The sequence below is a fragment of the Myotis myotis genome, unplaced genomic scaffold (assembly GCF_014108235.1).
Source record: "Myotis myotis isolate mMyoMyo1 unplaced genomic scaffold, mMyoMyo1.p scaffold_m19_p_10, whole genome shotgun sequence".
Classification (NCBI taxonomy): Eukaryota; Metazoa; Chordata; class Mammalia; order Chiroptera; family Vespertilionidae; genus Myotis; species Myotis myotis.
Genome location: NW_023416314.1, coordinates 78,275,167 through 78,302,133, shown reverse-complemented (window position 1 = coordinate 78,302,133; position 26,967 = coordinate 78,275,167). Strand labels below are relative to the sequence as shown.

At 44.0% G+C, this 26,967-nt stretch overlaps 1 protein-coding gene across 2 annotated transcripts in view; it reads left to right on the top strand.

Moving 5' to 3' along the window:
- Positions 1 to 26,967, top strand: part of PACS1 (phosphofurin acidic cluster sorting protein 1) — a 97,362-nt gene that overhangs the window by 54,993 nt on the left and 15,402 nt on the right. For both annotated transcript variants that reach the window (XM_036326569.1, XM_036326568.1), the window contains exons 2-10: positions 5,456 to 5,543; positions 14,881 to 14,970; positions 16,063 to 16,188; positions 18,629 to 18,773; positions 19,041 to 19,132; positions 19,222 to 19,302; positions 21,860 to 21,919; positions 22,679 to 22,839; positions 23,168 to 23,261. In XM_036326569.1, coding sequence (XP_036182462.1) covers positions 5,456 to 5,543; positions 14,881 to 14,970; positions 16,063 to 16,188; positions 18,629 to 18,773; positions 19,041 to 19,132; positions 19,222 to 19,302; positions 21,860 to 21,919; positions 22,679 to 22,839; positions 23,168 to 23,261 — 937 coding nt within the window. The remainder of the gene's footprint in view (positions 1 to 5,455; positions 5,544 to 14,880; positions 14,971 to 16,062; positions 16,189 to 18,628; positions 18,774 to 19,040; positions 19,133 to 19,221; positions 19,303 to 21,859; positions 21,920 to 22,678; positions 22,840 to 23,167; positions 23,262 to 26,967) is intronic.

The window sequence follows — 26,967 nt, the reverse complement described above, 5'->3', positions numbered from 1 at the left end:
CCCACTTTTTAAAATGTTGTCTAAAGAAACACATCTTGAATCCAAATTATCCAATTTTCTTGTTTGTGTAAACATTCTAAAATCTGCCAGAGGCTGGATGTTGCGAGGTGGGAATAAAGGAAAGTGAAGGCAAATAAGAAAGGGAAGGGAGCCTTGACCGGTTTGGCTCAGTGGATAGAGCGTCGGCCTGTGGACTGAAGGGTCCCAGGTTCGATTCCGGTCAAGGTCATGTACCTGGGTTGTGGGCACATCCCCAGTGGGGGGCGTGCAGGAGGCAGCTGATCGATGTTTCTAGCTCTCTATCCCTCTCCCTTCCTCTCTGTAAAAAATCAATAAAATATATATTTTAAAAAAAAAAAGAAAAGAAAAGAAAAGGAAGGGAGCCAGACAGCAGTTCGGTGTTTCCATCCTGAACCTCCAGTTTTTGTGAAGCGCCAAGATCTGGACGGCTGTGATGCCTCCACAATTGGACATGAGATCAGAGATCTTTGGTTCTAGCCTCTTGCTGTGACTGTGCGTTTTTTGAACTTTGCAGAGTAAAGATTTCTTCCTTGTGTTATTCAGTTTATCATTCTAGTCTCATTATGGAGGAGATAATGGATCAACTCCTCATCTATGTGATTATAAAAATCGTACAGGGAGCCCTAGCTGGGTTGGTCAGTTGGTTGGAGCATCATCCCCTACACTAAAAAGGTTTGGGGCCAAAACCGGTTTGGCTCAGTGGATAGAGCATCGGCCTGCGGACTGAAGGGTCCCGGGTTTGATTCCGGTCAAGGGCATGTACCTGGGTTGCGGGCACATCCCCAGTAGGAGATGTGCAAGAGGCAGCTGATCGATGTTTCTCTCTCATCGATGTTTCTAGCTCTCTATCTCTCTCCCTTCCTCTCTGTAAAAAATCAATAAAATAAAATAAAGGTTTTGGGTTCAATGCCCAGTCGGGGTGCATTGGGGAGGCAGCTGATAGATGTTTCTCTCCCCCTCCTCCTCTCTCTAAAATCAATAAAAAACATATCCTCGGGTAAGGATTAAGAAAAACAGTACAATGACCCGGGGATAATGATATGGTAGGGCATAATTGAAACTCTGGGTAATTGTACGCTACGTCTCATTTTCCTTGTATATCATTCTAGTGACACCAGAGGTACTTAAATTAAAATATATACATATTTGTTGACTTAACCCATCCAGGTCCCCAGTCACCTCTCTTCCCTACATTCTCAGATAAAAATTTCTCTCTTCCCTGGGGAATGCTGAGAACCACAGTGGTCTTTGATAAGACCATTTGGTCCTGACATCTTAATAAGCAGCCAAATGCTAGAAAACATGAGTTTTAGACTCATGCTGGTCAGCATGGCCACAGAGCTCCCTCTCGGGACCACACTGCTCTTTTTTGCCAGCTTGAATCTTGTTCTCTGTCCTCACCTTCATCTGCAACTGCTCACATTTCTGAGGGGGAAGGGATACTTCAAAGCTTTTGTTTATTACTACTCCACTGAAGCATCTCCTATTGTGGTCCCCAGTATTCTCCGTTTTGCCAAATCAATGATCAGTTTTCTGACCTTGGCTACTTCTCAGAAGCATTTGACACATCTTAGCATTTTCTTCTCTAGGTTCTTGGGGCACATTCTTCCCCTGCTTCACTGGAAGCTTCTCAGTCTCTCGCTGGCCCTTTCTCTGCTACCAGACTTGTAAGCATTGACACGCCTGGGGTTACGGTCTTAGCTTTTTTTTAAAATTGGAACTTTCCTGTGAAGACCTCAGCGATCTCCATTGCTTTAAACATCTTTATGCTGTGTCTCTGGCCTAATCTTTCCCTAGATCTCAGGACTCATAGCTAGCTGCCTACTTTAATTTTCCCAGTTGGATATTTAAGCTGTCTCAAACTTAATAATGACCTGACTTTCTGCCCTAATCACCAAAAAACTTCCCCGTTTCCCTCCTTTCAGTAAACAATAAATACCACCATCCATCCACTCAGTTGCTCAAGCCAAAAACTCAGAAACCTCTTTGAGCTTTCTTTTTCCCCATACCCTCATTCAGTTTATCAGCAAGTTCTATCAGTTCTACCAGAATGTTCCTGAATTCCACCCTTCTGTTCATCTCCACTGCTACTGCCCCGGATCAAACCTCCTTTCTTCTCACCTGACCCCAGCAACAGCCTCCGACAGGTCCTCCTGTTTCCACCCTCTCCTTTCCATGGCCCATTATTCACACAGCAGTAGAGTGAGCTTGCACAAATTATTTTATATCATTCACTTGTTTATAATTCTTCACTGGCCTCCCATCAAAACCAGCCTCCATTTGCCTTTCTAACCTCGCATCTTACTGCTCTCCCCATTCACTGGGCAGACACACTCACCTTCTTTGTTTCCTTCACACATGCCAACCTCATCTTATGTTTCATCTTCATGCTCTTTACAGGTTCCCCTCTATGTACTTCCCAAGACAATTTGTAGTTTATTTTTGCTTGGTTTTGAATTTGATACAGTATCGTACTCTTTGTAGTCTTCTGCAACTTTGTTTTCACTAAGTATTGTGTTTTGAGATTAATGCATGTTGAATTTTCACTGCAGGATGATAGCACTTGAGTGTATGAATATACCCCAGTTTATCGCCCACTCTTCTAACAGTGCACATTTGGGTTCTGATGCGCATAACACAAGTAATACCTAGTTTACTGAGAGCCTACTGTGGGACAGGTACTATTCTCAGTGCTTTTATACATATGAATCCTCACAACAACCCTCTGGGTTGATATGACAATCCTCATTTTACAGATGAGGAAATAGTGGCATGGGAAGATGATGTAACTTACCCGCAGTCATATAGCTCATGCAGACTATGGACACTTTTGTATATGTCTCCTGGTTCACAGGGCAAGCATTCTCCAAAAGCGAAATCGCTGAATCCTGGATTTCACACATGGCCTCACAAGATGATGCCTGACAGTTTCCTAAGTGCCTAAATGTCCAGCTGATACTCCCACTAGCAGCATATGAGTTCCCATTACACCACATCTTCACCCACACTTAGTTTTGCCAAGTTTGTGGGTGTAAAATGATATTTTGATTTCAATTTGCAATTCCCTGATTCCTAATGAGGTTGAGCATATTTTTTTTTGAGCATATTTTTGTATACTAGTATTTATTAGCCATTAGTGGCTAGACGTTTCTGGAAACATGAAACATCTGTTTATATCTTTTTACCCACTTTTCTGTTGGTTTGCCAGTCTTTTTCTTATTGAATTATAGGAATTTTTTATATACTAGATCCTTTATCAGTATTATGAGTTTCAAATATCTTTTCCAAGTTCATGATTTGTGTTTTAATCCTGTGGTGTCTCCATATGAAGAGAAATTCCCAGTCTATATATATAAAAGGCTAATATGCTAAGTGTCCAACCGTCTGACCAGTTGTTGTGATGCACACTGACTACCAGGGGGCAGACGCTCAATGCAGGAGCTGCTGTTACACGCACAGAGAAATGGCACCGCGGACCTGTCGCCCACAAAGCAACACTCAGCTTCCCCCAAGTGTGACATAGGCCCCGCCATCACCCCAGAGCCAACAGCCCACCAAATCGCAGCTGACACTGCCAAGACCCCAAGGCGCAAAATGCAGCCCACAGCCCAGCCTAGCCTGGAAACAGTCGCTGTGGGCACTGGGTAATGATGTCACGTAGCAGTGCCGACTTCCTCTCCCTAGCGACCACTAGCCTCCTTGCAGTTTCTTCAGCCCAGGAACAGGACTTGCTTTATAGCCAGGTGCAAACATTTCACACTTTACCAAATGTCTGTGAAGCGTTTTCCTGTGCCTCCTCTCATTTGATCCTCACAGAAGTCCTGGAGTAGGTAGATAGGAGACTCGGTAGAATCCTATTTTCTTTTCATTAGCCGGAAAACCGAGATTTACAAAGTTTAGAAACTTGACCAACTGAAAAGAAGTAAGAAACGGTGGACCTTGACCAACTGAAAAGAAGTAAGAAACGGTGGACCTTTCTCACTGTGCAGAACATAGTCAAAAACTGCTGCAGTTAAATATTTTACCCTTTGTTCTCCCTGCGTGATCTATAATAATAATCTGCTTCGTGTTGATATTAACTGCTGTGTTGCTGACAATTACCTGAAAGAGAAGTTGGGGTGCTTCACTGAGCTGGAAAAAGTTTAGTTACATCAGAAAGCAGGTCTAATTAAGCAAGTTTATTCTATATATATATATATATATATATATATATATATATATATATATGTTGATTAGCACATGCACGATACATATAAAGCTCTCGCTGGCACCAATCACACACGTGTGTTTCGGTCTGTCATTATCGATCGTGAATTTGGTTGACACTTCTATTATAGGGAAGGGCAAATAGCGATATTAAAATATTTCTTCTAATTAATTTCCTTTCCGTATGCATGAATTTGTACACTGGGCCACTAACTTAAATATAATTGAATTTCTCAGTGTTTTCAGTGTCTTTTTTTTTTTTTTTTTAATTGAGTTTTTACAGAGAGGAAGGGAGAGAGATAGAGAGTTAGAAACATCGATGAGAGAGAAACATCAACCAGCTGCCTCCTGCACACTCCCCACTGGGGATGTGCCCGCAACCCAGGTACATGCCCTTGATCGGAATCGAACCTGGGACCTTTCAGTCCGCAGGCCGACACTCTATCCACTGAGCCAAACCGGTTTCGGCCAGTGTCTTATTTAAGAAATCCATTCTTACCTCAGAGTCAGAAAGATATTGCCCATATTTTTCCTAAAATCTTGCCTTTTACAATTAAATATTTAATATCCACCAAGAGATTATTTTTATATATTGTGTGAGATAGGATCCAAATTTCCTTATTTCAGAGTTTATTCTTTTCCCAGTTATTTTAATACTGCCCTTTCTTATATCAAGTTTTTGTATAATTGTGGGATTGTTTCTGTATGCTCTGGTCCAGGGGTCCTCAAACTATGGCCCACGGGCCGCATGCAAATACAAATATTGTATTTGTTCCCGTTTTGTTTTTTTACTTCAAAATAAGATATGTGCAGTGTGCATAGGAATTTGTTCATAGTTTTGTTTGTTTTTTAACTATAGTCTGGCCCTACAATGGTCTGAGGGACAGTGAACTGGCCCCCTGTTTAAAAAGTTTGAGGACCCCTGCTCTGGTCTATTCCATTGATCTTGTTTTCTGTTCTTTCAATACCATACATGTTGGTTTTGGCTTGATGTGTATGGGCACCCCGGAGGTTGATGGGATAATGTACCTGTTTGACATTTCTCAAGTACAACAGTTAGATAAAAGGGGCGGGTGTTCATTTACTAAAGGAAGACACAGTTTGGACTGAGAATGGCATTCTGACATTTTTACTTGAGATAAAGCCGTGTTTCCCCGACAGAATGTCAATAACTTTTCTCATAAGTTCCTTACGTCTGACTGGATCTTCTTTCTCTAAACTTGTCCAGGCTATTCAGCTTGACCCTGAAGAAGCTGGTCATGCTCAAAGAAATGGACAAAGATCTTAACTCCGTGGTCATTGCTGTGAAGCTACAGGTGAGTTGAGCAGGATGGTTTGTTCAGGGTTTGAAGAAGCTGGATAACTTTTGCCCACTGTTAGGGCTTCAGAAATGCTGATGGGGGGACCACCTGTCTCCCTTCACTCAGAAAAGTAAGTGCAACGTGGAAACACAATTGAGCTTGTGAGACCTCCCCGAATCCCAGTGCTGACTCTTTAAGTTAAAGCACTAAATTTTTCTAAACCTTAATTTCTTCATCTGGAGAATAAAAACGGCTCTTTCTGCCCTGCCTATAACAAAGTTACTGTGAAGGCCAAGTGATGCAGATGCTAAAGTACATAGTTGGTAAACCATTCAGAAACTGCTAGGGTGGCTTGTATCAGTTTCGGCCTTTATCTCAGGGTTTATAGGCCAAGCAGATACAAGGGTTGGGGTTTTCTTTGGAGGTTTTTTATAGGGTAGGAGAAATTTATAGGTTATTATTTCAGAATTAGAGATTAAAATTTTACTGGGATATTTTATATTCTGGATAATCTTCACATTTAACTCCCTATTCTTGACTCAGTATCTTCAAAGGACCCAAAATATTTCACATACCTTCATATTCTAACCATTTCTGAATTTCTGGGAAAAAGGGAAAAGTGAACTAAAAGAAGTTAAGGAATTTATCTGTTGCCAGCTAATTACTGAGTGGCAGAAGTAGGACTAGAAACTAAAGAGCTGGTAATTTACGTGGTCACTAAACACCATTACCAGACCTTCTTAACTGATAAGTCTTCTCTAATGACGACTCCCTACAGTTTACTGAGATTCTCAAATGCCTCTGGAGTCATTAAATAGTTATTGAATTCTTCAGCTTAAGAGTGGTGTATTTATTTAATTCTTAGTCATTAAAAAATAGTGTACTATATGGTAACTCCCTACTAACCGGAATATTTTATTAGAACAACTATCATGCAGCAATTTTTGTACTACCATTGGCTTCATTAACATCCACATCTATAGCACTCACAGTATGTATGTAAACCATGCACTGAGGTCCTTTGCTTTGTTTCTGAGATAAAAGTCTCTTCATTTAGATCTCAAAAGTTAAAACATTTAAATTACTTATTATGAATTCCTTTGTGTCCCACCTTATACTCTTACTCCCTGTTCATTTTGTGCATAATTCTTCCAAATTCTGTGAAACATACGCAGACACGAGGGGCGGAAAAGAAAGTGTGGGGCAAGTACGTGCAGGTGGGAACTTTCAGTATCTTTCCCTCCTTTCCTGGTTTTGCACCCGTTTCTAGGTCACAGGCAGTGTCCCACTTTGGGGGGAATGGGCAGGGCTGGTTTCCTTTGCTAAAAGCTGTTGCTTTCTAGCGCAGACACTGTTGGTATGGTTTTGAAAGTTCCCTGCTGCTCTTACCGTCCTGCAGTTAAATGCCTTTGCCAAAAGAAATAATTTATTTCCTGGTTAAATATTTAACATTCTATAAAATTTTAAATTATACCAAAAAACTGCAAATATTCTGAATTTTATTGCTTTATTTCTAAGCAGTTGAAAGTAATTACAGATGTTATCATTTAATACATATTTATTAAGCATCTATTACACACGAAGCATTGTTCGAGGCCCAGGGGCTAGATACAGCAGTGAACAAAACAGACGAAAATCCCTGCCTGAAGGACCTTTGCGTTTTGGTAGAGTAGCAGTTTTCAAAATGAGGTCTGCAGACTCTGGGCTCCCTAAACCCCTTTCAGGAGAGACACAAGGTTGAAGTGATCTTCATGATAATACTGTGGCCTTATTTGCTCTTTCCACTTGTGGTGACATTTGCATTGAAGTGGGCAATGGTGGGTAAAGCAGCAGGTCCTCAGTGCACAGCAAGGCAGTTGCCCCAGGTTGTACCAGTAGTTATTGCATTGTTTACCATCACACTCAAAGGAAGCGAAAAAGGGCCAGTTTTGCTTAAGAATGTCCTTGAAGAAATAGTAAAAATGGCTAATTTACTATATCTCAACCCTGCACTCTGTGCCTTTCTAATATTCTGTGTGATAAAATGGGTAATATGCATGAAGCACTTCTGCTTTATAGCGAAGAATGCTGTCATCTCAGGGACAAGTGCTTGTGCAACGAGTTAAAGTCACTGCTTTTTCATGGAACCATTTTCACTTTGAGAGAAGGGCTTACAGACTAACTGGTTATTCAGACTTGGGTATTGAGAATATATTTTCTTGAACTGTCACTTCAAAGGAAATAACAGAATATTTTGTAATAATCCTATATAATAAATCGGTAATATGTGAATTAACCCTCACACCCTCACAAGATGGCTGCCTACGACCAGGCTGGCAGGGAGCTTAGTGAGAGACCACCAAACGACTGAACAAGCAGGCTATGTGGGGCGACCAGGCCAGCATGGGGGTTAGTGAGGGATGACTGAACAGCAGGCTGTGTTGATGAACCTTGAAAACATTCTGCTAAATGGAAGGAGCCAGTCACAAAAGACCACGTATTCTATGGTTCCGTTTATGTGAAATGTCCAGAACAGGCAAATCCAGTGTCAGAAAGTAAATGACTGGTTGCCTCGGGGTAGGAACTGGGGGTGATTAAGTTGGTAGAGCAACAGCTAAAGAATATGGGGTTTCTTTTGGGGGTGATAAATGTTCTAAAATTGATTGTGTTATGCACAACTCTAAATATACTAAAAGCCATTGAATTGTATACTTTAAATGGGTGAATTGGATGTCATTTGGATTATATCCCAGTATAGTTGTATGCCATCTTATAAATTATTTTTGTTTTGGAAAAGATATTTTTCATAAAAATATTTTTATGCAAACATATAGTAGGCTTATTATAGTTATTTTAAATGAATTGATATATTTTTTTAAATATCTCAGTTTTAATTCCTAATGTGGTAAGTATGGATAGAAATACCTACATAAACAAAAGTTTTTTGGATCCGCAATAATTTTTTTTAATTTTGTTTTATTGCTTAAAGTATTACAAAGAGTATTACATATGTCTCCTCCCCCCCCTCCCCTTGACATTCCCCCGGCCTCCCATACCCCCCAGTGTCTTGTGTCCATTGGTTATTCTTATATGCATGCATACAAGTCCTTCGGTTGATCTCTTACCCCCCGCCAACCCTTCCTAGGCTTCCCACTGTAGTTTGACAGTCTGTTCAATGCTGCTCTGCCTCTGTATCTATTTTTGTTCATCAGTTTATAATGGTCTTTATTATCCATAAATGAGTGAGATCATGTGGTATTTTTCTTTCATTGACTGGCTTATTTCACTGAGCATAATGCTCTCCAGTTCCATCCATGCTGTTGCAAATGGTAAGAATTCCTTCTTTTTTACAGCAGCGTAGTATTCCATTGTGTAGATGTACCACAGTTTTCTAATCCGTTCATCTGCTGATGGGTCCTCTAATTTTTAAGAGTTTAAAAAGATACTGAGACTGAAGAGTTTAAAATTATTGTAGTAGAAAGAAAGAGACAATAAACATAATAAATAAAAGACTTATATCCAGGCTTTCCTTGAACTTTAATCCATTCTTAAAAACATTTGGATGGTAGAAGTCTATCTTCCATTATTTAAATGGGAAAAATAGCAATGCATTTTCAGACATCTAAAACCTCAGCCTAGCCCTGACCGGTTTGGCTCAGTGGATAGAGTGTCGGCCTGTGGACTCAAGAGTCCCAAGTTCGATTCCAGTCAAGGACATGTCCCTTGGTTGCGGGCACATCCCCAGTAGGGAGTGTGCAGAAGGCAGCTAATCGATGTTTCTCTCTCGTCGATGTTTCTAACTCTCTATCCCTCTCCCTTCCTCTCTGTGGAAAATCAATAAAATATTTTAAAACAAAATAAAACCTCAGCCTACTTCCTGAAATACTACTAGAGCATTTTTTTCCCCACTAGAGCACTCTTAAATATCTATATGACAATCCACTGAGAATAGTTTTATTTAAAAAAGAAGAATTTAAAACACCAGTGATGCCCTGTTCTGGTAACTCAGTTGGTTAGAGTGTCATCCCCTTATGCCAAGATTGTGGGTTCAATCCCTAGTAAGGACACATACAAGAATCAACCAATGAATGCATAAATACGTGGAACAACAAATTAATGTTTCTCTGTCTGTCTCTCCAAAATCAATAAAATTTTTTAAAAATTAAATAAAAATAAATCACCAGTGACTTAACTTTTAATATATTAATACTCATTAATGGGTATTTTTATGTGCTGTAAGTAATGGTCCTATAGTATCAGATATAAATTGTTTTGCTTCTATACTGCAAATGAAGGTATACTATTATATAGATTTTAAATGAGACATAAAGATACTAAAGATAATTTTTAAATTGGACCCAAGTTGGTATCCCAGGCACCTGGAAGAAGCGAGTATTGGGACCCATGAAGGACTTAGTCTTTGGAGAGGGTGGGAAAGATGGAAGCAGAAATGCATCACGCTTTAAAAGTGCCAGAGCTGCCCTGACCAGTTTGGCTCAGTGGATAGAGCGTAGGCCTGCGGACTGAAGGGTCCCGGGTTCGATTCCAGTCAAGGGCATGTACCTTGGTTGGGGGCATATCCCCAGTGGGGGGTGTGCAGGAGGCAGCTGATCGATGTTTCTAACTCTCTATCCCTCTCCCTTCCTCGCTGTAAAAAATCAATAAAATATATTTTTAAAAAATAAAAATAAATAAAAATAAAAGTACCAGAGCCATGACTGCACTGTATCCTACGTCCTGTTACCTGCATATGCAATTCATTTTAACAGGTTTGCAATCCAGATAATGCATTTAGGATAGAAATGTTTACAGGTATTTATAGCACACATTTGGATAGTGATAATGCGGACTGCTGCTATTGGAAGGTGATATGTTCTGTTGGGGAAATAAGTAAATCATATAAGAGAAAGAGGATGGAGCATGCAGAGTGAGAGTGGGGGGGTACAAATTATAGTTTATATGTGTTGGTCAAGGTAGGCCTCATTGAGAAGGCTTTGAAGGAAGTGAGGAAGGGAGCCATGCAGATATCTGGAGGAAGAGCATTCCAAGCAGGCAAACGCCATGACAGGACTCTCAGGCAGCAGTGTGTCTGGGATGCTTGTGTTTGGCATGTCTGGCAGAATCAAGAAGGAGGGGGAGGCCAGTGAGGGTGGGGAGAAGTGAGAGCTGTAGGAGATGAGGTTGAACAGGTAGGGGGAGAGGATGTGTGCAGATTATTGCAAGGTCTCTGGCTTTCATTCTGTGTGAATTGGAGGGTTTTGCTTGAATCGATTCGCTTGAACAGAAAAGCGATAGGACCACTCTGGCTGCTGTGTGGAGAGTAGACTGAAAGAGGAGCCAGGAGGACCAGTTAATAGGCTACAACAGTGATTCTGAAGAGGTGGCAGAATTTTTGAGTAAGCAACTGGTAGGGTGAAAATGCCACTAGGCGAGATGGGGAAGACTGTGGTGAAACCGGTTTGGAGGGAAAGTCCAAATTTCAGGTTATCATACTATGTTTGAGATGCCTATTAAACATCCAGGAGGAGATATCGAAAAGAGAGTCGAATGTATGAGTTTAGAGTTCAGGAGAGAGAAGGGGAGAGAAGTCATTTGGAGAGTCATCGACATATTTGAGACCATAAGTTAGATGAGATCATCGGGAGTGGAGTGCATATAAAGGAGAGGACAGGTCTAAGGATTGAGGTGCCAGGCACCCCAATATTAAAAAGTCATGGGGAAGAAGGACCTGAAACCAAGAAAGAGCAGCAAGAGGGTAAGAGGAAATCCAGGCGAGTGGCGTTCTGGAAGCCAAATGAAGGAAGTGCTGCTGACGCAGAGGGTGATGGGCTCTGACAAAGCGCAGATAGGTTCCGGAAGGGAGAACAGATCATCAGTTCCCCCAAGTGGAGGGTAGCCGAGACCTTGTCAGTAGCAGTTTTGGTGGAATGGTGGAATAGGAAGGCTCACTGGGATGCATTCAAGAGGAAATGGGAGAAGACTTCAAGACAGCAAAAATAGACAACTCTTGAGTTTGCTATAAAAGGAAAGTGAGGTAGGGGTGGTAGTCAGCAGGGCATGTGGGGACAAGAGAGGACTTAAAAAAAAAGAAATAATGGCATGTTATTGTTAAGGGAAATGATTCAGAATAGAGAAGAAAGTTGATTATGTAGGCGAGGAAAGAATGGCTAGAACAGTCTGAGTAGGTGAGAAGGGATGAGATCCAAGGAGGACGATTGACAGGACAGGAGCAGGGGTTCATCTGTGTCCCAGGAGGGAGGAGGGTGTGAGTACAAAGGTGGTCAGGAAGTGGGTGGGTGTGGCGGGAGCTATGGGAGCTCTTTTCCTGGTTTTCAGTTTTCTCAGGAATCAAGGTTATTGGCTTAGAAAATGGAAGGACTTGGAGAATGCAGTGTGATTGCTAGGCAGCATGAAGATTTGGGGTCATAAATTTAAAGTCAGAACAGTTAGCCTGATTATAGGATTCTCTCCAGGCATGTTCAGCTGGTGCAGTTGGAATTAAACAGGGTTGTAATTTACCAAATGAGTACTCAGAACAATAGCAGGCAAAGGAGTTAAGGGCATGGACAAGGGCATGCTTATAAAGATTGATGATGGCATTGAAGCTGGGTAGCAAGGAAAGCAGGAACAACAGGGACATGACGGGGAATGAAAGGATGGGAGGATCAATGGATTGTAGACTTTGGTGAGTCTGAAGGATTATCATTGTTGACAAACTAGAGAGAATAAGCTGAAAAGATAGGAAGTGCCAATAGAGAGTGAGTGGGATGCATAAAACTGAGATTAAGTGTTGCTTATAATATGATCATGTGAGTGAGTGAGTGAGTGAGTGAGTGACTAGGACAACTGTGAGGACAAGATGAATGGAAGAGAAGAACTTGGGATTTAGAGGTCAGGCTGTTGGAAAGATCATATGTATATTGAAATCATAGAGTTATGACTGGAGTAGTGTTGGGGAGAGAAACAGTGAGTGAGGAGCCACAATCACATGAGCAGGAATGATTGGCAGTTCTAGGTGACAGCAACAGCAAGGAATAGAGGATAATATAGTCTTATGACATCAGTTCAAAGGGGGAGTTTTTAGGGAGGTGGAAGGGAGAACATTCTGTAGCTGGTGATGAGCAAGAGGATAACTGCGCCACCCCCATGCCCAGTGATAGGTGGGCTGTGGGAGAAGAACAGCCACCATCTGAGAGGGCTACCAGGAAGCAGGGTCTTCAGGCGCACACACACCAGTTCTAACAACTAGAAATACCTCCAGATCATGCCAGATGTCTTCTACCCCTGGCAGAAATATATATAAACCACATTTTGGGTTATCTCGGCATTTCTGAGATTCATTTTACAGAGATTTCTTAAAAACCTAAATAAACTCAGGTGAAAACTTTGTCAAAATTCTTGTTTGTAATAGAGGTTTCTACAAAAAGCATTGTCTAACACAGCCGTGGGCAAACTACGGCCCACGGGGGCCGTTTGAAATGAATAAAACTAAAAAAAAAAAAAAGACCTTACCCTTTTATGTAATGATGTTTACTTTGAATTTATATTAGTTCACACAAACACTCCATCCATGCTTTTGTTCCGGCCCTCCGGTCCAGTTTAAGAACCCATTGTGGCCCTCGAGTCAAAAAGTTTGCCCACCCCTGGACTAACAGATAAAGCAGTTTCCTTTATTATTTTAATTGGTATAATGCTATTCTAATTACAAAACATTGTAAAATGCATTTTATTTTTAAAAATTAGCAATGGATAAGAAACCTAAAAATAAAAAATAAAAATTTTAATTTCTAAAGGAAAAAATAGCAGAATATCTGCTCCGATACAGAAGAATAACTTCACAACCTTGGAGTAGGCAAAGATTTCTCAGCTGGGACCCAGAATGCATTGAGCATAAGAGAAAAAAAATAAATAAAGTTGACTAGATCAGAATTAAATAATTCATCAAATTATTATTAAGAAAATGAATAGGCAAAATATTTACAGTACGTATATCTGACAATGTCATGTATAAGTTTAAAAACTTACAACTTAATGACAAGATAAGCAACCTGGGCAAAGACATTTGATGAAATACATACTTCATAAGTGAAAATTTACAAATGAGCAATAAACTAATGAAAATGTTCTCAATATTGTTACTTGTCAGGGAAATGCAAATTCCAACCCGTGATATTCCACTGAGTGCATCCATTAGAATCCACGAATCACCTTTACCGAGTGCTAATGAAGCTGTGGGGCTGCTGGAGTGGAACTCAGTCTGACGGTTTCACATAAAGTTAAACATGCATCTCCCTAAGACCCAGCAATTCCTCTCTTAGGCGTTTGCCCAAGAAAAAGCAAAACACACGTCCCCACAGTAGCTTTAGCCATAATACCCCAAACTAGAAACAACCCAAATGTGAATATTCGGCAACAGGAGAATGCGGAAACAAGGTGTGGTACACATGTTCCTAGAACAGAATTCTACTTAGTTATAAAAAGGAATGAATGGTACACGCAACAACCTGTATTGACCTCAAATGCATTATGTTGGGCAGAAGAAGCCCTTGCAGAACAGTATATACTGATGGTTGCATTTCTGTGAAATTTTAGAACAGACCAAGCTAATCTTTTGTGAAGGAAATCAGAGCAGTACCTGCCTCTGGGAGGGGTGCAAGATTGGGAAGGTTCAGAGGGATTTTCCAGAGCAATAGAAGTGTTCTACATCTTGATACGGATGTGGGTTACACAGTGTGTGCATCTATCCACTCATCAGTCTGGGCACTTCACTGTGTTCAGATCAAACCTCAACTTAAAAAAAATCGTTTATAGAAATTTACTGGCATTCCTCAGATCCTCCTGCGTAACTATATTATTTTTTTAGAGCTAAAAACACTGCAGTGTCTAATACAGTTGAAGTTGGAGGGGGAGGGAGGGCTAAAAGGAAAGTTTCCTGGAAAAAAAAAAATATAGATGGACTGAGACCTGAAAGACAAGTTGATTTGCTGTGTACAGAAGCCTGAAAGAGCATCTGAGAAGAGAAAAAAATCACACAGACAGGACAGTGCTGCTGAAGTGGCAATTAGAGAGGAAGAGGCAGGCTAAGGTGAGCGTGGAGAAGTCACTCCACACCCTGGGGGACTGGTACCTGCTCGCCTCTTCCTCCAGAGTATTGGGAAAACTCAAATGCAATAACAAACCATTTTAATGTGAAAACCCTTTGTAAACATACAGTACAGTAACAACATACAGTATGCCTGTGGTGGTGCCTTAATTCTAATACAACAAAGACTGATAAGAGTGTAGAGTTTTTTAAAGTTGTTTGCAAACATAGTATTTCTTTTAGTCCGATTTTTAGTGACACGGCTTTGACTTAGTTTTTTTTTGGTTTCAGGGTTCAAAAAGGATTCTTCGCTCCAATGAGATCATCCTTCCATCCAGTGGACTGGTGGAAACAGAACTCCAGTTAACCTTCTCCCTTCAGGTGAGAATCTGCTCACTAATATGCCATGTCCAGTCCTAGTCGCTAGACAGCCCTCTAATCTGGAAACCGTTTTATCCAAGAGCAGACATAGCCCCATGAATGAAAGTCACCCAGTGAATTAGCCGTAGCAGGAATGGATTAAAGTCACCTAGAGCTCCCATGGCTAGCCTGGAGGGCCAAAGCAGTCACTTAGCCAGCCACGTACAATAAAGATGCCAAAACTCAGATGGGCTGCTGAAAAATACACCGTGTCTCATTCTTCTCTTTCCTTTCCTTAGATAAGGCTGTGAGCTCACCTGTCCTACCACGCTCTGCCCCATCACCTCTTAATGATCCACAGCACACGACCATTTTGCCCTCATCTTGTAATCTCCATCCATTCCCTCTCCTCCCTATGTCTGTCTTTCATCATAATCCCAGTAGGCCAAATTGAATGCATGGAGAAAACACCTGAGCATATGGCGAGGCAAGAGGCAGTTTTCTGAATATGTGCTCTCTGCCAGGCACTGCTGTAGACAGTGGAGACTCGGCAGTGAAAAAGACAGGCAAGATAGTCATCAGAGAACAAGATAATTTCCAATGAGGAGAGGACAGTGAAGGAGAGGAAACTGGGTAATGGGCTAGAGAAGGATTGGGTGGTAGGAGGAGGAGGAGCTATTTGAGCTGAGAGCTGGATATTAGGAAACCGCCAGTCACAGGATGATGGGGGCAGAAGGAACTGTAAGTACAAACTGTGAAGGCCCTAAGTGAGGCACAGGGTTTGCATGGTCATGCATTTTGAAGCTCTGTTATTAGGTATATAAACATGTGGGAGTAAGTCTTCTTAATGAATTGACGCCTTTTTCATCAAGTGGTCTTGTCTTTGGTCTATTTTTGTTCTTTTGGACCACAGAGCTGCAGAGTGGAAGCCAGACACCAAGCAGAATCAGACCCCAGCAACAATTCAATGACACTTCCTTCACCCCGTCACTTCCCCATGAACAGACAGGAGATGGGGAAGCACAGAAAGATTGTGTGCCCACTAGCAGGACCGATCCCACCAAGGACCCAGTTGCCCATTAATCATGCTTGACTCTATTTTGTACTTGGCAGTACCCTCACTTCCTGAAGCGAGATGCCAACAAACTGCAGATCATGCTGCAAAGGAGAAAGCGTTACAAGAACCGGACTATCTTGGGCTATAAGACCCTGGCCGTGGGACTCATCAATATGGCAGAGGTGAGAGGAACACAGTCTCGAGACGGTCAGCCTTTAAACCATTGTCTGAGAGACACACCAGGCCCAGCCATGAAAGCCCAGCAAATGGTTTTCCCAGCCTGCTGGCAGGTGTTTCATTTGATAAGTTAATTCTTATATTGGAAATGGAGGCTATACCTCTTTTTTCAAGTACTTTCTCCTACACATCAAGTTCTTTCTTTAACTTAAAAAAATTTCAGACTTAACAGAAAAGTTGTAAGAATATAAAAGGAATTCTCATATACCCTTTACCCAGATTCTCCAGTGTTAACATATTACCACATTTGCCTTATTTTCCTCTATGTATATATTTATGCATATTTTCTTTTCTGAACTATTGAGAGTAAGTTGCAGGCATGATGCCCCATTGCACATTAATATTGCTCTATGTTAATTTCCTAAGTTATGTGAACACCACACCTTCATGAAGATCAGGACAATGTCACTGATACAAGGTTATCATCTAACTCACAGTCCCCATTCCGATGCTTCAGTAACATCCTTTCTGGGCCCAGGATTAAACCTAGGATTATGTGTTGTCATGTCTCTTTGGTCTCCTTCAACTACAACAGGCCGTGTCTTTCATGCCCTTAACATTTTTTAAGGGCATTTCATGCTCCTCATTTGGATTTGTCTAATGTTTTCTGAAGATTAGGTTCAGATTATGTATTTTTTGGCAGAATTACCATAGAATTAATGCTATGTTCTTCTAGTGATTTGTCCCATTACTGGTGATGTTAACTTTTATTGCTTGATTAAAATGGTGTCTGCCAAGATTTCCAATATAAAGCTAGTAAGTATTCCGTATTTACCAATTTAGAAAATATTTTATAGGGAAATATTTTGAGACTATGGATCAATCTTTTTCACCAACTAGTTTGAGCATCTGTGATTCTTGCCTGAATCAGTTACTGCATTGAAAGTTGCAGAGAGTGAATTTCTAATCCCACCATTCCTTCTGTATTATTAGTTGGCTTTCTGTTATAAGATGGAGCTTTCCTTCCTTCCCCATTTTATTGATTGATTCATTTATTTGAATCCGTAATGGACATGGGTTCCTGCTTTATGGTGAAGTCTAATCTGCTACTATCATTATTTACTTTGATGCTCAAATTATTTCAAATTTGACCAGTGAGAGCCCCTTCTGGCTAGCTCCTATATCCTTTTTTTTTTTTTTTAATACATATTTGTATTGATTTCAGAGAGGAAAGGAGAGGGAGGGAGAGATAAAAGCATCAATGATGAGAATCATCGATCAGCTACTTCCTACACACTCCACACTGGGGATCAAGCCGGCAACCCGGGCATGTGCCCCAACTGGGAATCAAACTGTGACCTCCTGGTTCATAGGTCAATGCTCAACCCCTGAGCCACGCTGGCCAGGCTATCCTTTTTTATTCTTCACATACTTCTTTACTTTCTGATATAAAGTATTAAGCTCATCTTATACTTTTCCTGAAGCAGCCTTGGAATGAACTGATCCTCTGAAGAGCCTGGTTCCTTTTAGTGGAATATGGCATTTAGAAACCAAGATGTGGGTACTGGGAGTGCTCATTTTCCCAGCTGGGATATCACCGCTTCTAAACAGAGGCAGGAAGTGCATGTACATATAAGCATATGCACATATGTATCCCGTCTACACCTACCTATCTGATCATAAACCTACATTCCAGTCAATTCCAAGCCAGCACCATAGGGCTTATTCTAGCCTTTTCATATTTCTGATTACCTCTCCAGCAGTGAGAAACAGGCCCCTGTGATCCTTGGTGTGCCTGCTCACTTGTGCAGCTCCTCTCCATGCCAGGCAGGTCCTCTCAGCTCTGGCAGAGGGGAAGCAGAAGGGGCCACAAATCAGTTCTCCAACTTATTTCTGTACTTCAGTGCATTAAATAGGGGGAAATGTGGCCATAATAAATAGAACATGTGGGATAGTCCCGCCCAGCTTTCTGTCCTCTTCAGGTTTGGTATCAATACGAGGGACTGGGGGCAGTGCAGGGATCTGGATGCCGCGTTCCCAGCTGTGTCATGCCCTTTCGTTTTCTCCTGTACTGTAGGTCCTTTTCCTCATTGTGAGGTGACCACCACCTGCAGGCTGGCCCCACCCAGCCTGGAGAACTAGTTTCTCTGTGAAGAACCTAAGCTAGAATGTTGTCCTAGACTTTGGCAGCCATTTTCAATCTCAGGCCCTGATTTTTATCTTTAAGCACATGGTCTGACTGGTGGTTGGCACTTCCAGAGACCGTTTTAAAATAAGCCCTTGACAGGAATAGGAGAGTAGCCATGCATTGGAAGATAGTGAGAAAAGAAATGTATTAGCAGAATGCCATTCCCGTTGGCTTGCATATCCACTTGGGTTTATGGAAATGGACACCTCTGCGGACCCCTCCGTAGTCAGGCGTTTCCATTGCCGCTGTGACCTCAGGTGATGCAGCACCCTAACGAAGGCGCACTGGTGCTGGGCCTGCACAGCAACGTGAAGGACGTCTCGGTGCCTGTGGCAGAAATAAAGATCTACTCCCTGTCCAGCCAGCCCATTGACCATGAAGGAATCAAATCCAAGCTGTCTGGTAAGATGTTTGCAGTGTCTGGAGACCCTGTGGATCAAGAAGGAGCCCATCACCTGATCTCCATGTGGGGAAGTTGAATGAGATAGTGCCTGAAATGTCCCTACGAAGGAGAAGTTTAGAGATCCCTGAAAATATGACGTGGCCCGCCATGGCTGTGGCCCTCCTCCACCCCTGCCTTATTCCATCCTCAGAGAGCCAGGCTTCCGCCAGTCTCGTGGGCCAGACCTTCCCATTGCGAGGTTTTCTCACTGAGGTGTCTGTTTCCAGATCGTTCTCCTGATATTGACAATTATTCTGAGGAAGAGGAAGAGAGTTTCTCTTCAGAACAGGAAGGCAGTGATGACCCACTGCACGGGCAGGTAACTTCCCACAGCCCCTCCCAGTGTCTGAGAAGCAAGGCCAGACTTCCTGGGGCTTCCCAACTTCATTTTATCCTCTCCCAACCTAGGACCTGTTCTATGAAGATGAGGATCTACGGAAAGTAAAGAAGACCCGGAGGAAACTCACCTCAACCTCTGCCATCACAAGGGTGAGCCTCCAAGGTCTGGGGAATGTTTGAGCTGAGAGGGTCTGCTCAAGGTTCTGATAAACCCCTGTGCACTGCCTCCTCCACCACCTAAGTAAGAATCATGGTTGTAACAGTTGTCTTAGGATAGAAAAAAGGTTGAGAACTGTTGTTTGAAATTTTGGAACAGGTAATGCTTCCTCCAGGAGCAGAACATCGCAGACACCCCACCTCCCCTCCAGGGGATGGCTGGTTCACATTATGTACTGTCCACTTCATGGAGAAAGCCAGTCCTCTCTAGGAGTATCGCCGTTTTTAGTCATTTGTTGGATTTACCCAGAACTAATCGGCTAGTACTTAGAACTGTGGACTTGAAAAGGTTTAATTACATTAGATACCTTATGGGTCCATAACCTTAGAGACAAATTATGTATCTCCTGCATAAGATTTCCTCAGGAGTCACTATTTTTGGTGAAATTCGAGTCCTGAAACACTTAATATCTGAATTTCTAGATTAACTTTGATGATGGAGTTCCTGTGCGAAAAGGTGGGAGCGGCCAAAGTGTTAGGAGTTTGTTAGAAGAGAATTTCAGTTTCATTTTTCCCCAGAGGCTTCCTGATTCTCTTTAGTGCAGACCTAGTCTAGGGATCCCAAGAGCAGGGATGCAGAGATTCCCATCCCCTTCAGGGGTGACATAACGTGGGCCAGACCTTCCAGATGGATTGTTGTATCAGAGCCTGGCATTCCACCCAGAACGACACTGTCATCTCCAATCCTCCTGAGGTACCACTTCCATGTGAGGCCTCAAGACTGTGGCCTTGGCTCCACTGCGGAATAATGACTAGAGAGAGTGATCCGGTTTCATAGTCCTCGTGGCTGGTCCTTGATTGGCTCCCCGAAGTAGCAGGGAGCACGTCACCAGAGCCACTGTCCTCTGAGAGTGGGCGAGGCTAGAGGGTGGCTCTCTGATGTAGTTCCTTCTGCTAGGCTTTCCCTTTTCCTGCTCTGTAACCACAGAGGCCCTATTTTCTTCCCACAGGGTGCCCCCTGAAGCTTTAGAAACCACCTCTTCCTGTGGTCGCCATAGCTTCCCCGCTACAGGGCCAGAGTTCAGTGCTCCTCTTAACACTATCCACTCCCCGACAGGCCTTTGTTATCAGCTGCAGGCACTTCAGTCAGATTTCCAGAGGCGTGGTAATTGTTCTTTAGTTTCTGTGTCCTTTTATGCACATGCTTGATTCTCTCCCTTCCAAGAACATTTTGTTCTAGACACGAATCGACCTGCTGTGCTCTTAAGGTGTCTTATACTTCTGTCACTGTGAACTCGGGTTTTTTCTCTGCTGTGAATGACCTTCCCTCCTTTGGAAGCCCTGCCCTTTCTTGAAGGCGTAGCTCAGTCTTATTTGCAAGCTGGTCTTTTCCATCCCCTAATAGTGAGACTGTCATTCAGGCAGGAAGTACTTATGGCCACAAGGTAGGCATTGTGCCCAGAGTTGAGGACAGAGAGATAAGGAGGGCCAGTCCATACCATCAAGGAGCTCACAGTGTCTAGGGACACAAACACACCTAAACTGCTCAGTGGGATGGGTGCCAGAGGATAGACCTTTGTGTAAGGGATAGAGGTGGCAGAGGCAAATGTGACCAACTCTGAGCAGGAGGGCTCCAGGGAGGAGATGCTGAGACGTGGGTTTCTCAGAATAAATAGAACTTTGCCAAGTGGATTTGGGTGTTCAGTCAAGGCAGAAGATACCATCAGAGAGGCCCAGCTCTTCACAGAACTGTAAGCAGTTCGTTTCCACTTGAATGTGGGGTTGAGGGGTTGAAGGGTTACATGAGGCTAGAGACAGACTGAACTAGCCCTCAGGGCAGACATTGGTTTGACACTTAATCTCTGTCCCCTAGGCAGTTCGGGCCCACTAAGACCTCCAGGTCGGAGCGTAACATGATTAGATCTGCATTTGGAATGGTCACTGGATTTTGGAGGGGACAGACTGGAAAGTGGCTGGACATGGGCAGGTGCCTGCTGAGGCTGATGCAGTGATCCCAGGGAGGCGAGGAGAAAGGCCTGGAGGAAAGCAGTGTGTTGCAGATGGAGGGGTAGCAGATAAGGAACACAGGGCGGGGCAGAAAGGAGAGGGGAGAGACTCCAGCTTTAGAGTCGGGCAGTTGGATGAATGGTGACATCAGTAACCAGGGTAGGGAATATAAGGAGAAGACAGTGAGTTCCTGTTTTGGAAATGCTGAGTTTGAGATGCCTGTGTACGTGCAGGTGGTCGGCACCATGGATCTAAGGACAAAAGAAAGTAATGAGTGCAGGTGCACATGTGATGTACCAGCGCCAAGTGTGGTGCAGGGCCCTGGGGACCCTGAGACCTCCTCCTTGCACCTGTGCCCACAGCACCAGGGACCAGTGCTGTGCCCTGGAATTAGTCATAGGTTTGAAGTGCCAGAGGGTAGAAGCTGTCTCTTCCCACCTTTGTGTCCTCCCACAGTTTCTCACAAAATGGGCTCTTGATCCCTCTGTGGACTTCATTGCAAGTGGGTGTTGTTCAAGAACTGTTGTGCCATTTGTCCCTACAGCAACCTAACATCAAACAGAAGTTTGTGGCCCTCTTGAAGCGGTTTAAAGTTTCAGATGAGGTACGACCCCTTACTCTCAAGGTTGATGGTGAGTAAATCTCCCTGAGTTGCACTGTCATTCCTGGGGTGCACTCTTCATTGCCACTGGGAGTCAAGATTCCAGGACCCCCAAGCCAGAAGGTAGCTAAAGAAGGGCTTTAAGCTACTTGAAAAGAGAAAGACTTCACATGTAGCACTGAAGGCTCGTTGGTATTTGGAGATGGGTCGGCAGGGTTACACCCAGCCATTGCTTAATATCCAGCCTCTGGTACAGGGGATCAGCCAATAAATCCAGTTGTTGTTGTAGGTCCCCTTTCCCGCCCATTCCAAGGGGGACATCGTGAGCAATAGCTGTGAGGCAGGGGTGTCCTCAATGCTCAAAACCTTGAGTAACCAAGAATTGGCCATTGAAAGGGAAACAGTCTCTTCCTGGGCTCTGGCCAGCCTGGTACCAGGTGTCACTGGGTGATGGCTTCTGGGTTTTCTTGTGCCCGTTCCTTGGGAGAGAGATGCCAGCACTGCCACTTTTCCTGACACCAGGTTCACAGTGCGGAGTGTTGGAAGCATTGAAGGGGGAAGGTGGCCTCCCCACACCCTGCTGTCAGGGTTGGATCACAGCAAGGACATCAAGACTACCCCGATGAGGGTGGAGCTATGGCCTGTCCCTTAATAGGGACCAGCTAGGGAGGCCAGCGGTACCTGTCTAGGAGGAAGGAGTTGCATGTCCACCATAATTGTAAATAGGGGTTACCCTAAACTAAAGACCTTTTTTCCCTGCAGGTGGGCTTTGGACTGGAACACGTATCCCGGGAGCAGATTCGTGAGGTGGAGGAGGACTTGGATGAACTGTATGATAGTCTGGAGATGTACAACCCCAGCGACAGTGGCCCTGAAATGGAGGAGACGGAGAGCATCCTTAGCACTCCAAAGCCCAAGCTTAAGTGAGGCCCCACCTCCTCTAGCAAATTGTCTCCCCATGCCTCTCCTTCCTAGACCCTCCCCCACTTCCCCCCATTACCAGGCAATCTCGGTTCTTCATTCTTGTTGAACCTCCAGCTATCTGGATAAAGATCATTGTGTTTGCTTCTAACTGACAAAAGTCCTTCAGTCCAGGTCCCTACTTGTCCAGCCTCTGCTGTGTCCTTCCTCACCAGGTGTCCTTGAAGCCAGGTCATTGATCTTTCTTGAGCACCAACTCTACCCAGCTCCCCAGGAGCAGCTGTTCTGGGCCCTGGTGGCCACTGACCTGGCTGTGCTTCCTCACCACAGGCCCTTCTTTGAGGGGATGTCGCAGTCCAGCTCGCAGACGGAGATTGGCAGCCTCAACAGCAAGGGCAGTCTCGGCAAAGACACTACCAGCCCTGTGAGCAAGACCAATGGCTGTGGGGAAGGGGAGAGGGGCCTGGGGAGTGTTGGGGCTTAACACTCTGGGCCCTCTGCTCTTGGCTCATTTTGTGACCTCAGAAGAACATCTCCTCTTATTTCAACCTCGGTTGTCATCTCAGTCCTAGCTGGGAGCTTAGCTGTCTGAGGGCGTTGCTGGAGCCGGTTGGGTGTTCTTTTTGGTCTGATCCCACCCTCACTTGGAGCCTTCCCTCCCAGAGCACACAGCGCCTCAAAACCTCTCCCTCATTGTCTGTTGCATGGTAGCTGGGAGCATGGCGTCCGGCAAATGGTAATCGATTCGGCATTCCAGGCTGGAGAAAGAACAGGTGCAAAGTGGGCCGGAAGCCCACAGGTTTATTCAGGAGACACGGAACATATGTAGGTTTATTTATAAAGGGGGCAGTGCTTTCAAATAATGTAAAATTTAGTGGGCAGGTTCCCGTTTTGCCTGATGACAAGAGGAGAAAGGTGCTGGCTGCTGTAGCACCCCAGGAGCCCAGCATCACCCTGGACTGTGCTCTGTTCCTGCTTGGGGAGGTTCTCCCAGTAGAGGACAGAGGCAGGGACCCAGGTTGGTGCTGTATCTCTCTCAGGTCCTGGGAAGCTGTTCTCCCCTCCGTTTACAACTAAAGGCAAAAAGACGTTGTGCATGATTTAAGAAAGCCCAATGTCTTGTCTTAGGTCAAAGAAACTGAATCGTCTAAGTCTTTCTATTCTTGCTGCTTTAAGAGAAGGAACACAAAATTCATCCTGCAAATAGATATTAATTGTGGGGAAATAATATGAAGCATGTGCGGTGCCCCATCCCCTGAAAAGCTAGCTAGTGGGGCAGCTGGTGTGCTGCCTTACTGCCTGCTGCCTCCAGGTGGGGCTGTCTTCCACCTAATCCCTCTTCCTGGTACAGGCACAGCAGGCAGTCTGGCCCTAGATGGTGACACCAGGTGGCGTTAGTGAGGTAACAAGGGAAGGGAAAGCAGCCAGCCCCAGGAATCACTGAGAATCCCGCCACAGAAACTTCGGGCCTGCCACTTGCAGACCCTATGCCCTCAGCAACTCTCCAGCCCAGGCTCCTGTGATCTGGAGCTGAGGCGGTCTCACTTTACTGTTTATGTTCAGGAGGTGGCTGCTCTTTCTCCCGGGGCTGCTGGATGGCCCTCCTGAACCGTCACTGTCCACGTGGACAGATCTTGGCCACTAGAGCCAGATTCCATCTTAAATATAAATATAAGGGATGACTCTTCGAGAGAGAAACCTGGGACCTGCCGAGGGAAGGCATTTCAGTGTCCTAGGAATGCAGAATGGGGCTCTGCTGTAACGAAATGCAATTAAATGATTAACTGAGTCAGTGCCTGGAGCACTACATAGCACCTAATGGGTGACCGCTCAGTAAATGCTAAGGACCATTGGTATTAAGTCAGTAAGAGAACTCTTTTCTACTAATGACAGTGTTTCTGGGTTGTTGGGATGTGTGTAGAGGCTTTCCTTTAGTCTTGTTATATGGCTTACAACATTTAGAAAAATCTCCTTAGTGCTCTGAGCCACGGGTGCCTTATTCTTAAGGAAAAGGTGCTGGCATAGGAGTCCAGGTTGCTCAAAAGTCAATTGAGTAGCAGTGTTTACAATATAATGGCCTAAGGGTCCCTGTTTAGGCAAAACGTTTATTTGGGGCAGGATAGGGCTGGGTTGAGCGCATGTGCTCTGGAGTCAGACTGAGTTTGAATCTTGACTTCACCAGTCCCCTAACTACTCGGGCAGTTGCCACACCTTCGTTCCTCATTGGTGTAGCTCTATAAAATATAAAGCGCCTGCCTTACAAGGCAGTGTGAAGATACAGTGAGAGGATGCAGGTAGAACCTCTAGCGTGGTGTCTGGTTGATGGACGGATTGATACACTGCAACTAATAGAAGCTAGATGTCTTCTTAGTGAGTCCTTCAAATTCTGGTTTTCTTGGCTAGATTTCAAACTCGCTTTGATGATTCTCTGTGATGTTTCTATTCTGAAGAGCCCATATGTTTTGATGTGGGTGTGGAACTTTGGAATTCTTTTGTTTAAAAGGCACTTTGGTAAGGAAGGACAGAGCGAGGCTGTGCTCTTACACGGAGAACTTGTAAGTGTATTAGGAAAAAATATTGAGCTTGTGCTCCGTAGGCAGGACTACATATGATGCCCCTTTTGTCCTTGCTCCCTGATATCCTATCATTGCCATTTATTTATTTTTCTTAATCTTCCTTTTGGTTCCCCAAATTTTAGAGGATTTCGTTTATCACTAGAACCAGAAGGAATTTCTGCTAATACAAATTATTACAGTTGTTGAGTTTTCCCAAGACTTGCGCACACAGCAGCGACATTTGCTGTGCAAGCTGATGACAATAGGCCCTGCCAGTGCTGCCGCCGGGGCAGCCAGGAGATGTAGCCCTCCAACCAGGACTGCCTGCTGCTAAAGACTGCTGCTTCCATGCACTGTACATGGTGGTGGTGGAGACTAGTACTTCCTCACAGTGATAGCCAAAAACCTCCCCCGTACACCTCCCACCACACACAGGAGCCTGTGCACCTCTGCAGCAGCCAGCATCGCCCCACGGGCACAGTGCTTCAGACTACTAGCATCTGCCGCCAGTGCCACACAATCAGACAGACACGGCTCCTGCACTGCCAGGGTCCCAGGGTCCCAGGGTCCTGCGGAGAGAAAAACCCTTAGTATTTATAGGAGCAGGAATAGAAACTCAGAAAGTTGGAGTTTGCTCCTAGTGGGTTGCCAGGGACATCCAGGAGAGTCAGTAAATAGCTGACAGGTGCCCTCCAACCCAAAACCAAGTTAAAGATGTTGTCGGGTATGCCAGGTTTGCTGTGGAAACATGCTGTGGCTGCAGGGCATGCTACTTTAAAACCTTCCAGCAGCCCCGTCTGGTTTGGCTCAATGGATAGAGCAACAGCCTGCGGACTGAAGGGTCCTAGGTTTGATTCAGGTCAAGGGCACATGCCCGGGTTGTGTGCTCGATCCCTGGTGGGGGCGTACAGGAGGCAACTGATTAATGATTCTCTCATCATTGATGTTTCCATCTCTCCCTCTCCCTTCCTCTCTGAAATCAATTTTTAAAAAATATATTAAACAAAAACAAAAAACCTTCCAGCAGAATTGTGTTATCACCCATCATTTGTCACACTGAGACCCAAAATTGAGTGAAATCCTCTTCAGTGTTAAGTCTGACCAGAACTTTGCCATGATTCTACTCTGTTAACATTGGTTATTACATAGTGTGTAAATGACCTAGCTGTGCAATCTGGAGGCAGCTGATTGTGTATGGCTCTGAACCAAACCATCTCAAAATCTGGGGTCACAGGGTCTGTTTAAAGTATGTTGGGTTAGTCTTGCAGATGGCTTAGTGCAGTGGCTCTCAACCAGGGATGACTTTTATCTCCCAAGGGACATTTGGCAATGACTGCAGACATTTTTGGTTGTCACAACAGGAGGCAGGTGGGGATAAGGCGCTGCTACTGGCGTCTAGTGGGCAGGGGCCAACCTGCAGCACCCAGGACAGCCCAGCCTCAGGGAAGATCTGCCCCAATGTCAGCAGCACCTGATGGAGAAACCCTGGTTCAGAGTATGACTCAGGCGCCTTCTTATTTTTAATTCTCACCTGAGGATGTTTTTATTGATTTTTTTTTTCCTTTTAGATAGAAA